This window comes from Brachyistius frenatus, unplaced genomic scaffold (genome assembly GCF_029030835.1).
Source record: "Brachyistius frenatus isolate BFR_SWC_R1_liver_20210118 unplaced genomic scaffold, ASM2903083v1 Contig_75, whole genome shotgun sequence".
Classification (NCBI taxonomy): Eukaryota; Metazoa; Chordata; class Actinopteri; family Embiotocidae; genus Brachyistius; species Brachyistius frenatus.
Window position 1 is genome coordinate 1383947 of NW_027210674.1, and position 13671 is coordinate 1397617.

The 13671-nt window shown below is 40.0% G+C and overlaps 1 protein-coding gene across 1 annotated transcript; it reads left to right on the forward strand.

The window, feature by feature from the left end:
* Positions 1-282: 282 nt before the first annotated feature.
* gata5 (GATA binding protein 5) lies at positions 283-9362 on the forward strand. Its single transcript, XM_069708333.1, has 6 exons — positions 283-863; positions 3854-4023; positions 6298-6426; positions 6624-6708; positions 6918-7045; positions 8289-9362. The coding sequence occupies exons 1-6, from the start codon at positions 344-346 to the stop codon at positions 8394-8396; spliced, it is 1140 nt and encodes a 379-aa protein (XP_069564434.1). The 5' UTR covers positions 283-343; the 3' UTR covers positions 8397-9362.
* Positions 9363-13671: the final 4309 nt, after the last annotated feature.

Genomic DNA, 13671 nt, shown 5'->3' on the forward strand with positions numbered 1-13671 from the left:
ATACAACTGAAATACGACTGATGATAGTGATGGTCAACTTTTGCTTGATCTTTTGCCATGCGTCACAATTAGAAATTACACGATTATTCTTTGGTTATAGCACAATAAAGTTAGCAAACAAAATTGCTTAAAATGTGAAACTTTGGTTGTCCTTGAAACTTTACCAGTGTTTTTCCCCTCACGTTTCTCTATATTATTTCTCTGGCAGGGCAGGAACAGAAAAGTTCCTCTGCAGAAGGTTTAAAAGGTTTGAAGTCTTTCCGTGAGGACGCAGGACTGAAACCAGACCAGAAGTCATCCCTGACTTTTCCAGATTCCAGACAGGACTTAAAAAATTGTGAAAATGTATCAAAGCTTGGCCTTGTCCTCCAACCAGTCCCCTTACGCGCACGACACCGGGAATTACATCCACCCCTCGGCCAGCTCTCCCGTCTACGTCCCTACCACCAGAGTCCCGGCCATGCTGCCCACCCTGCCCTACCTGCAGACCTGCGATTCGCCCCATCAGTCCCACGGTCTCGGTGGACACCACGGCTGGTCCCAGACCGGGGCGGACCAGCAGCCCTTCACGTCCAGCAGCCCCCATCCTACGCACGGATTCTCCTACTCGCACAGCCCGCCCGTCAGCACCAACACCGGGCGGGATGCCACCTACCAGAGCCCGCTGGTTCTCGGAAACGGCGCCCGGGCGGATCAGTACGGAGGCGCACTGGTCCGGTCCGTTGGAGGCTCCTATTCTAACCCCTACGCGTACATGAGCCCAGAGATGGCGACGTCCTCGTGGACGCCTGGACCCTTCGAGAGCGGGGTGATCAGTCTGCAAAGCCGGCAGGGAGGTCTGTCAGGCAGGAGGTCCAGTCTGGGTAAGCAGTGGGCCAAAACCTAAGGCGGATTTAGTGTTTTAAATTCTGCCCTGAAATTAACAGTCAGAAAGAAGCACACATCAATAGATCAAATGCAGGAGCAAAAGGAAAATTGTTAAACACATGAAAGTGCTGCTTTTATTGTTAAATCTATATTAAAATAGAATTATAAGGATTTATTTAATTATTCAAATGATGTCCAACGATTTAAAAAGTGAAAAATCACAATTACAGTCTGATTGACCTATGTCATCACCTATGGAACTTTGCCAACAAAACCTGTAAATCATACACTGATAACGATTTTCCACGTGTCCATATTTTCACTTTGAGTTATGGCCTTTTATTTGTTCACCCTAAAAGCAGCAAATTCGCATTAATAGATCTGTTAGAATGTAATTTAAGTTTTCTCAAAATTGTTGTTATTATTATAGAATAACTGCAAACAAATCTTTGGATATATTCTGATAATATCTTCCACATGAGAGTTGCTGGTTCTTTAAGATTTCGCTTCTCAGTCCAGGTTATATGACGCTGCGGTTGTTATTTATTACAGGAGTTGAGAGAGAGGCCTGGAACAGTAATGCTCGTTTCACGGAGATTCAATCAAGAGTCCCCGAAACAATCCCCTATTAGATTCAGACAATACACATTCCTCAGAAGAGAGGCTCGCTAAAAAAACATCAATTAAAATGTTAATTTAATCCTTCACATTGATGACGAGGACAAAAAGCACGTGAAAGGATTCACTCGACAATCAGAGCAGTTATCTCCTTGATCAGACACTCAGGGCCTGAAACGTCTCTACCTGCAGCCGTCAGCGTTTATTAACAATGTGTGTGTGTGTGTGTGTGTGTGTGTGTGTGTGTGTGTGTGTGTGTGTGTGTGTGTGTGTGTGTGTGTGTGTGTGTGTGTGTGTGTGTGTGTGTGTGTGTGTGTGTGTGTGTGTGTGTGGCTAAGGGTAGGGGGTTGATGGTTTGGTCTTTAAGCTATTTGGCACCTCCTGAAATCTTAACAACACATAAATCGTTTGTTAATTTCATGAATATAATAATCAAACAATACATGTTCATATTTGGATCAAATAGTATTTTTTTAGATAAGTTATAAATATCTCTTAACTTCTTGGGGGCCCCTGGGCAAAACAATGCCCCTATTTTTTGGCCTCTTAGTGCTCCAAAAAATATTTTCTAGGTGAGTGAAACGACTTCAGGCATTTGGATTTGAGATCAAAACCCTACAAAAAAATGGAGAGGCTGTCTTTATCTTTTATTCCATGCTGTCGCAGATAGTGACTAAATACATACAAATACTATGTAGATAATACTGTCCATAAAGTATGCGGAAACTAGTTTGAAATTTCACCTTGCTTCATAATCTTTGGGTATTTATGTAAAATGCAGGCTGTACTCTGTTTGCAGCCTGTTAGCATGAAATAAAAGTTAAATCCAGTCATGTGTTATGATTGTGTTTTGATCTCAAATTCAACTTAGTAAAATCAAATAGAGATCAATTTCACTCATTATTTCCCTGATCAGCACTCTGGAGCTGAAATGATTCAAATATATGTTGATTGATAATTAGTTAAGTCTTTGGCACTTTTGAATATTTGTTATAGTTTCACAGTTTTCTAAACTCCAGTTTAGTGTTTTTTTGTTTGCTTTGGGGTTTCAGAAGTTCACCTCAGGACTTCAGGGGAAAATGATGTTCACAGTTCACTATTTTCTGACATTTTAAACACCAAATAACCAATCACTTAAAATCTGTAAGAGACATGGATTGATAATGAAAATAATGGATGTTTGCAGCCTTTATGATAGAATAAAACAACATCATCGGAGGCTTTCAGAGTGTTACACTGAAATTGCAGAAAAAAGAAAGCGCTAAAAAAAAAAAAAAAAACTTTACAGTAAATTAGATAAAAAATAATGAATATAATATTTCAGGGTGGAGGGCCCATCATTGGCTGATTGATGTATTTTAGTGGCGCAAATTTCCTGTTATCAAATATGGAAGACGTAAATGATTGGTTGGTAACCGGTTTTAATGATATGTGTTTTTTCCTACAAGCCGTCCTATGTCATTTTCTATGTGGTTTTATATTCAGTTTTATAACAGGACAAACATGAATCCGCTGGTTGTGTTATTCCGAAGCGCATGCGCGTTTTTCCCCTTTTGCGCAGCCTTTATTTTGTGCTGAAGTCCACTCCGAGAAAAAAATGAAACACAATCACAAGTTCAGAGGAGGACTGGAGGACACCTCTGCCCTCTCTGGTGGGCTCTGCCTCGGGTCTCTAGCCTTCTGTCCGTCTTCCACTCTCAGTTGAGGGATTAGGAATTTGGGCAATTAATGCCAGGAGTCCGTCGCGCGTCAGAGCCGTGATGGATGGAGGGGGTCCCCTGGATCATTCGGCCTGATAACGCACACCACCCGCCCCGAACAGACTCCTCCATCAGTCCGTCTCCCCACTGATCTCTCTTCATCACAGGGGACGGAGGAGGTTAAATTCCTCCGCTGGCCATTCATCACGCACTGGCCCGTGACCAGAACCCCGCCATCCACGCCCACGTGCGTTTTAAAAGTTTAGAGAGAGCGCTCATAAACAGGAATGTTGTTTATGTCACATTCTGACTTTATGCATCCAAATGGAGAAAATGCAACACTAGAAAGGGATGGGTTTTTATTTTATCATTATTAAGATTTACTATATATATTTTTTAGAAATATCAAATGAATATTATAAACATTACTTAAACATTTAAAAAAATAAAAGTTTGATGATTCACAGATTGCACAAACTGCAGTGGGAGGGCAGATGTAACACTTCATCATGAAGAGCTGAAATAAGATAACTAAATTAATAAATTTGTAAATGATCCTGTGGTGTCATGGTGATACGCTGAAATAATGACTTCGGATCTCGTGGGTGATGAAGTGAATCAAAACGTTCCCTTTGCGTTTTTTATTTATTCTTTTCTCCGGTGTTCAGACTTGATGGACGACATGTGCATGGAGGGCAGGGAGTGCGTCAACTGCGGCTCTGTGTCCACGCCGCTGTGGCGCAGGGACGGAACCGGACATTACCTGTGCAACGCCTGTGGCCTCTACCACAGGATGAACGGCATCAACAGGCCGCTCATCAAACCGCAGAAACGACTGGTAAGAAACACAGGAGGACAGACAGTAAGAAACACAGGAGGACAGACAGTATGGAACAGAGGAGAAGGACAGACAGTAAGAAACACAGGAGGACAGACAGTAAGAAACACAGGAGGACAGACAGTATGGAACAGAGGAGAAGGACAGACAGTAAGAAACACAGGAGGACAGACAGTAAAAAACACAGGAGGGGGACAGACAGTAAGAAACACAAGAGGACACAGTAAGAAACACAGGAGGACACAGTAAGAAACACAGGAGGACAGACAGTAAGAAACACAAGAGGACACAGTAAGAAACACAAGAGGACACAGTAAGAAACACAGGAGGACACAGTAAGAAACACAAGAGGACACACAGTAAGAAACACAGGAGGACACAGTAAGAAACACAGGAGGACAGAGTAAGAAACAGGACCACCAGCGACTGACAGCCTTTAAAAATGTAATTTAGGTAGCTGCAGTACTGAAGTATGATTGTATTTCTATTGAATATTTACATTATTAGAACATTTCTATTTCCTTCTGAATTATAGCAGTGTAGAAATTTAATGTATTTAGTTATGCAATTTAATTGAGTTTATTTATCTGTCATTCTTACAGGCTAATTCAAACTAGTCCAACCAGCTCCAACATTAAAATTCAATTAAAAATAACCCAAAAGTAACACATTGTAATTCTCCAGATGAGACACTCCACATTATTTAAACACGTTGTGTCTTCATCATTTTTAACACCTGGAATGCTTTAACTTGTATCTTGAAACTGTTCATGCTATTTTAACTTCGTAAAGGACGGAAATGTTCCCACCGATGCAGAGATGACTAGTGAAGCAACTTCAAGAGTATTATTGAATAAAAATGAATACAATTTCAGGGGCAAAAATATATGAAAGGGTGCACGATAGCAAATAGTTTCCAAGTGAAAAATAATCAGTTCATCAGAAAATAAGGTGGTGTTTTATAGGCAAAAGTTAAGGGTGACAAACACCAAGAAATATGAACATTAATTTGCATTTGAATTTAGCTTTATGAAGAGAAAAGTTACATTTTGACAGTGCAGGCAAGCATTTGAGTACATTTACTGAAGTAGTCATATAATGTCAGTGTGAGTTTGAGTTCTTCCCGTCAGTGTTTTTATTTCCTCTCCACGACACTCCAGACAGAAATTATCTTTAACTAATCATCCTTTAATGCACCAGTTATTGTCTTGATTAATTCATTCATTGCTTTTTTCCACATGTTAGTTTAAGTTCCAACAGTGCTGTATCATCTTTTAATGTCTTTTTTTAATGGAGCAAAAGTCCAAAACCTCCAAAATATGCAATTTATTATCACATGCAACAAATAAAGTCATGAAGTTCTCACGAACAAAATGATTAAAACAAATATTTGATGCAGATACATTTTCTGTCAACCAACTAATCAATTAATTGACTAATTGTTGCAGCTCTGATAGAAACGTGATGCAGAAAATCCTCCCATTTGGGGTTGTTGGGGCCAAAAAATGCAGCCTTTGGTTAATTTTTCCTTTCATTAAATAAACAAATGTGAGAACTGCAGCATATTTGTGGAATTCAGTCGTAGTTAATGACAAGTGCTTTTTCTAAAGTGACAAGTCAAACTGTCGTCACTGCAATTTCCATAACATGAAGTAGTTCAAATTTGCTTCACTTTTAAAGCATTTAATACATTAAGAACATTTTCTATCACGTAAAATCTGGAGTTTAAAACTGTACGCTGAGTTCAGAGAGGATACTGGTGAGAGAGTGTTCAGAGAAAGGGGAACAGCTCCGTGTCGGCGGAGGAGGGCGGGTGTCAAGGCTTCACGGCTGTATCTTTCCCAGGAACTTACCTCTCCAGAGCAGCTGTGGTTGAGAGTTGCCCAACAATCTGCTGTTTTCTCTGTCTTTATTTGTCCTGCTCTGACCTTGCCCTTGGTGCGGAACGTTTTTAGACAAGGCTCTCCGCAGCAACGTGACTTTCTGCTGCTGCACCGAACCAGCTGATATTCACAGTAGAGTCATTCATGTTGTCATTGCAGCTCGTACAACTCATGAATTATTAGTTGGGTTTTTTGTGTGTGTTCACGGGGCAGGAGGTATTCATCATTGTTGCTCCAAACATCCTGCGATTCATTGTGAATGTTAAGGGAAACGTTTCACTCGACTTTCTCAAACTTCACTTCAAGAATACAAAAATGTGTTGTCAGGCTTGAGATTTGTCATTTGGATTTCAGCCAATTCATAATTTCCCATTCAAATGCCCCCCCGCAGCAGACCACGTCTCGCCGGGCCGGCCTGTGCTGCACCAACTGCCACACCAGCACCACCACACTGTGGAGACGCAACGCCGAGGGAGAACCCGTCTGCAACGCCTGCGGCCTCTACATGAAGCTCCACGGGGTGAGTCACACCAACACGTTCCCAAACAGCCCCCCCCCCAGCAGCTCCTCAGTGTTTACACACAGTGAAGCCTCTCCAAGGGCATTGTGGTGACTGTTATCGGAGCGGCGGTGTGGGAGGAGAGCCCGTGTGGGTTGTCATGACACCGTGGACTGGGAGGTACGCTCAGCCAATGTGTGTTCCCGTCCTCCCTCCAGGTGCCCAGACCTCTGGCCATGAAGAAAGAGAGCATTCAGACCAGGAAGCGAAAACCTAAGATGCCCAAGAATAAAACACCCACAGGTAGGGGAGACACACAGTAAAAGTGTGAGTGGAGGAAAATCATCTGATTTGTACTGATTAATAACCAATCAGAAGACACATCAGAATAAAATATTTCATTTAAAAAAAGTGAAAAGTGTGCTCAGAAATCTGAATTGCTGAAGCATGAATCTTTTTGAAAGGTGTATTAATTTCTGATAACTCATTTGATTATGCTGTTAACTCTTCAGGCTCCATCACCTCTGACACCAGCTCGCCGACCTCTCTGTCCATCTCTGAACACGCCTCCACCATTAAGAGTGAACCCAACATGGCTCCGTCACCCTACGCTGGACAAACCGTCACTTCTGCCACTCAGGTGAAACTGCTTCCTGTACAGTTTCTTCGTAGGATGGAATAAAGCAGATAAACAGAAAATAGGTACTAAAGCGTTTCAGTATTTTAACAATTGTTGTGCACATGGTTTATTCACATCGGTAAGTGGCAGTGAAATTTATAGAAGCGTCTTTACAAATTATTTGATTAGTTGTGAAGCCTTTTGCTGACATGGAACAACATGCATGGACTAAACAACATGCAGTCATTGCAAATGCATGGAAAGCTAAGGAGAGCATAGTAAAGGGACGGTTCAGAGTCATTTTAGCCAGCCCCTATAAGGTTCATCAAAAAGGAAGGTTTTAACCTCAGTCTTGAAAATAAAGAGCGTGTTTGGCTCTTGAACCCAAACTGGGAGCCGGTTCCACAGAGGAGGAGCCTGATAGTTGAACGCTCGGCCTCCTATTCTCCTCCTGGAAACAAGGAACCAAAAAAAAACCCCACACTGGCAGCAACAACACGCAGCAAAACAGGAGTTCTATGTGAACCCACACCGGTGACGGTCTGTGCGGACGCGCCGCCCAGCGACACTTCACGCCTCATAAGAAACTTTCCCCCACAGAAAGGCCTTTTCTGTACAGTTCATCTTCACTCCCAACACACACACCTACGACTCGGTACCTTCTCACCTCTCTGTTGCAGTTTTCCACGAAGGGAAAAGACTTTTTGCACCTCGCGGCTGCGGCATCAGTTTATCTTCTTCTCTGCTTCCGTAGGATGAAACCTGATCACGGAGAGCTTTTTCTTTGTATGTCAGGAGCAGAATTAAAAATTTGATTCTCAGTTTTATAGGAAGCCAATGAAGAAAAGCTAAAATACAGGAAATGTGTTCTCTCTTGCCAGCTCTTTGCCTGACATCAAAGATTTACAGTAGTGTAACCTGGAAGGGCCAAATGTATGGATGAAGAGAAGGCTAGATTTTAGTGAACAATTCAAATTTACGAGTTCAAGTTCACCAAAGACTCAAAAACTCAATTCAAAACGAGACCTGTGTTCACTTCACAGATCTAGAATTTAGATTTCACAGCATGTTTCTGGTTTTAAACGCGGCCGGGCCATATCTCAAGATAAAGAGCCCTGATGACATCATCAGTTTTACCCTCTCAGACTTTAGAAAGTTCCCTCCAGAAGACATTACACCACAATAATTATCATTTTGTGAATTTGAATTGTCGACAATACCACGTATTTATTTTTAAATGTCTCTTTCCTTCCTGCAAACTCAGTTAGACAGCACGGCATCGGGACATGTGGACATTAAATACGAGGATTACCCCTTTTCCCAGGCCTCCATGGCCCTACAGAACACCTGGTGCACTCTGTCTCAAGCATGAGAGACAACAGGACTGCCGTACTGTCTCGATTTAGCTTCATCGGTGAGGCAATCTTTCCGTCTTGCGACACGGTCGCCGCAACTCTGGAGCTGTGGAGAAATAACGCATCATCAGATGGGACCGACAGTATCTGCAGGCTGCATGAATTCAGCCAGCTCTACGATATACTGCAACTCACTGACTCTGTTAGAGAAGCTCACCTGGACTGGACTTTAACACGGGATACAGGTGTGCATCATCCACAGCACAAGACAGACCTCGACTCTCCTGAACTCACATCGAGTGAGCCACAACAACGACTACCTGTTGCTCAAAGAAATGTCTATTTTTGGAGAAAAACGACACCAAATACAAGCACACCAATGCAAAGCCAACCGAGTGGAATGTAAAAAGACGAGGGTACAGGAGCCCCTTTATATAACTGATTTCAGTGTCTTTAAGTTTTTAGTAGCTGTCACTGTTGTTCGTCGATATCGTCCTCGCTGCTTTCTGTGGGGAACATTTTCTACACGTTAATGTCACAGCGGGGGGGAAAATAACAACAATAGGAAAATGGACAGAAAAGACCTTTTATATGGCTGTTGAACAAGTCTCATTACAAACGTGTAGATGATTAACTTTTATAGGCACATTATTTATGTTGAGATAAGGACAGTTAAAAGTCACTGTGGACACTAAAAGCAGCCAGTTAAAACCCGCCGCTCACCGTCCGCCTCCTACAACGACTGTTTCTATCTGAGATAGATTATGTGAGGTTTGTTTTTTCAAGATGTAAACTGCATCTTTGTAAGAGTCAGTTGTTTTGATTCGGACATCATGACTGCATATCAGAAGTTTACCATTTTACCATTTGACATTAATGAACGTGCAATGACTCAATTTTTCTTTTCAAAAATTGAAAGACGAATAAAAAAAGTGTGAAATTATTCTAAACATAATAATCTAACTTTATTATCTGTATTTTGTCAATATTAAGGGAATGTTATTGTTTTAATTTTCTTAACAGCTCTGTGTTTCCTCCTTTTTTTCTTATGCTCTTTGGAATTTGTTCCAGTTAATAAACTGATTCACGTTTTATATATTTGATTTGTGACATTTTTTTGAGTGAATCTCACAAAAAAGTGTTCAGTGTGCTTGAAACAATGGTTTTCATTCCCTGCACATTTAGAGTTTCTGTCTGATGTGACACCACAGCTCTGTCAGATGAGTATATAATTAATTATTATTAGCTATTTCAACTGTTAATTCCCTACATTTAGCTGCTATTTCAATGACATTACCTTTAGTTGACAGTTTCAACCAATTGGCCATTACTTTACTATCTCATTACTTTTGGTTAATTTAACTTCTACTAATTTTAGGCAATTGCTTAAAATATCAATCTTTTAGGAAACTTTAACTGTAACCAACTAGTTTTAGCTGCACATTGACTTTAGTTAACCGTTTCAATCAATGACTTCAGCGTGCTAATTCAGCTCTTTGCTGTTTTGTTTTTTTGCGGCGTATTCTCAGCATTTGGTTGATATATTTGTAGCCAAGCATTTTAAATGATAATCTGCCAGCATAGTTAAACTGTCAGTACCCTACTTTCATTCGATTATGTCCACAGTTCATACATTATTTGTTGCTGATTATTTCAACCTGTTTCAGCTGTTTATCTGTTAAATCTAAAATAATATTGAGAGTTAAACTGAACCTTAAACACTGCAGGCTCTCTAAATTCCTGCTTCATGTTGCTGTTGATGAATCAACATTTGTTATACACACAGCTTATGAGCACTAACAAACTTTTTGCTTGTCCTGTTCCTCACATCATACACTCACAGGTCTATAACACAGATAAAACAATGTGTTTAAAATGCAGCATCACTGCTCAACGTTACTGATTTATTTTAGAGTAACAGGTTGGAGGATGAGTTTCTTTTAGAAAACAGTGTTTAGTTCATCATCATGTTTGTGTTTCTGGTCTAAATGCACACACTCCTGGGTGGTAACAGTGTGCTCTGAAGGCTTTCTGTTTCAGCCTGTTAGTCATTACTTTCATTATTTATTTCAACCAGCTGATCATTTGAACTTTGTTTGCACCATGTGGTGACAAATGACTTAGGTTAATGGGCATCTCCCTGATTACTGTAAATTTACTTATGATTGGGATTGAACCAAATTGTAACCATATTAAGCAGCCTGTTTTCCTCCATTACAGATAAGTAAATATGTATTTTAATTGTTTGGTAATTTAGATGAGCTAGATCAACATTTCATGTTCCCTCCTGAAATTGCTGATGTCTTAAAGAAAAAAAAAAGTCTTAAATTGAAACCATCCCAATAGTTTATATCTCGTAAAATCCTTTCAGCTGAGGTCCAAATCTCAATATTTCATCTAACATTTACCGTCACGATTCACATCCCTGCACTGCGTTGCCTACTTGGCATTTAACGAAGAGGTTTGTGTCTTTTACGTGTGTGTGAATTAATACGTGTCTGTGTGTGCAAGCAGGGCGTGTTCTCCAGCCGGTTGCTTAAGCCGACGGTGTCGAGCAAAGGTTGTGTTCCAACTCCGCTTTATGGCAGCTTGGTCCGAATACGCAGCGCAGACGAGGAAAATACAGACCTGTCAGCTACAAGGCTGCAGCTTTACTGCCGGCGTGGCGACATTCAGGCACCCCTGTACCAACAACACTGCCCAGCTTTATGACTGTTGGCCGGGATGTTGCTTTATTATCTTGTTGCTGGGAGAGGCCTGTTGCAGAATGATGTAAAGATGAAGACATGAGTAGGGAGGCGAATAAACTAGATGTTTGAAATAAACTGCAGGAAGTTTAGAGAATGAGACGGGATTTAAAGAATTTTCTGAACAAATAAATGTGTTTCAGGCACTAATAATGTAAACTATTGTTACTTGTTGTAATGTATCATATTAGATATTTTCTTTTTCTGATGGTCAAATGAACTGTTAGACAGAATGCAGCATTAAAGCCTGAGATATCTTAACTTTGTCAGTCAAGCCCCCACAAATCTGGATCCTAAATATACGATCTTTAATTTCCTATTATTTTATTGTGAACTTAAATTCTAGAACTTAACCAATTCTGTAACTTTTCAGTCTGTAAGTGAATATAACAAACTCAAATTTAAACTGCAACTTTACATTCAAGAATTATAAGTTAACCAGTGCTTTGAGGTGGAAAAAAATAAGTCCGTACTCCGCTGATGTTCACAACATACATTTATTTCATCAAAGTACAACTTTCAATTAAAAAGTTACAAGATTAGATCAAAACCTTGTATGAAACAATGAAGAGCTTTTAATTCGAAACAGATAAAGGAAGTTGTTGCTTTCGGCTGACCAATGGTGACTTCAGCTGTTTTCTCATCTCATCTGACAATATGAGAAACACTACAAAGATATGTTGTATAATGTGATTGAATGTAAAGTTTTTTTGTTGTCTTTTTCACTTCTTCAGTATTTACTTTCCCAGGGGTTTTTTTTTGTTGGTAATTCACACGTCCTTTTATTTCAGAAATCCGGACTTCCTGCCCTGGTGTGTCTCCTGCCTGTGATTGGCTGCCCCTCCCTGATTGTTTCCACCTGTGTCCAACTGTCTTCGAGTGTTTCAACCCTTCTCTACCAGATTGTTGTTGCACCGAGTGCTCTTCATTCAGCCGTTTATCTCCTTTGTGTTTATTTGCTACTCCAACTGTTACGCTTCCTGTTTTTTTCATCCTGGCCTTTTTCCTGGTTTTGATTATGCGTTGCCTTTTTTTTTTGTATTACTGCACATTTGCTACTTTGTCAGTAAAAGACTTTGCTTTTACTTTTCGTGTCTGAGAGTCATGCATTTGAGTCCAGGCAGTTCCTGCAACTTTGTTGCATACATGGACATGTGGATAAATTTGTTGTTAGCCTTAAAGCTCATTGAAAATATGCTTCATTCCTCCTAAAAAGAAATGAAATGAAAGGAATTGTCGTCACGTTTAGCTGCATGCCTTAAACTTATGGAAGAGTGGACCAAACTACCTTCGCACAGGTGCAAAGGTCCTTTGTTTGCAGTGATTTCCTCTGAAAGTTGGGGAACAAAATATTAGCTTATGTGTCCCAATAATTTAGTCATTACCATTTTCCTTTTATTTATTATCTAAAATATTCTGTTGAATTAAAAGTCCGATTTTTATTAAATATGGAACAAACAATGATCGAAGCAGATTACTTTTGTCAGTTTCTAAAATATGTCAGAGAAAATTATGGGATTTTCCTTTTTTCATGGAAGTGTAACAAAAAAATGAATCAATATTTTTGCAGATGAAAATGAAACCAACAGACTTTTTTGCTGCTACGAGTGGCTCTAACTCTGCGTATTTACCGTGTACACGAGAAGAGAACATATGAACATGTGTATTCACATATGCCCCGACATGAGTTGTGACGCGTATGCTGACGTTTACGGAGATGGCATAGGGCACGGACGTTTTTATTAAGCTAATATATTATAATTTCAGTCATGAAGAGTTTGTCTTCATAACTTAAATAATAGCTTACATCTGAGGAAAATTTTGATCTTCCCAACAGCCTCAACTTTTCTCTCTTTGCCTTTGGATTCAATGCATACACTTATTTTTCTGTAAATTGTGTTGTATCATTTTGACCAAGAACATGCAGCATACAAAACGTTATGTAAATATGATGACTGACTGGACCAAGTTGAGGTCTTTTCCAGTCTGGGTCCGTTTGTGTTTACAGTTGTGCAGATAAAGTCATAGTGTGTGTGATAAGAAAAGGTTCTAATCTCAGGTCTTTAGATCCAGACACTGTCAGTCGTTCTCATACAGATCATTTAGATTAATAAACAGCTTCACCTGATGTTAACATTTTGAAGTATTTCAATAGCAATACTCAACTAAGTCAAAAACAAACTCTGTTAAGTTGCCAATGTTGAAAACAGTTACAATGTCTTCTGAAGATTTGTACAAAGACCCACAAAGACTGGACAAACCACACGAAAGCTGTTTTCATGGTGTTCCTTCCTATACAATTTGGTGAAACAGTTTTTGCGTGGTTTGTCCAGTCTTTGTGGGTCTTCGTGTTGTCTAAAGACAAATCTTCAGAAGACATTGTAACTGTTTTCAACATTGGCAACCTAACAGAGTTTGTTTTTGACTTGGATAGTTGAGTATTGCTATTGAAATACTTTGACTTTTTGCCAGGCTACAGTAAAGATTCCCAACAGCTGTAGTCTCAAAATCAATACTTGCACCCTCAGACCAACACAATCCCTGA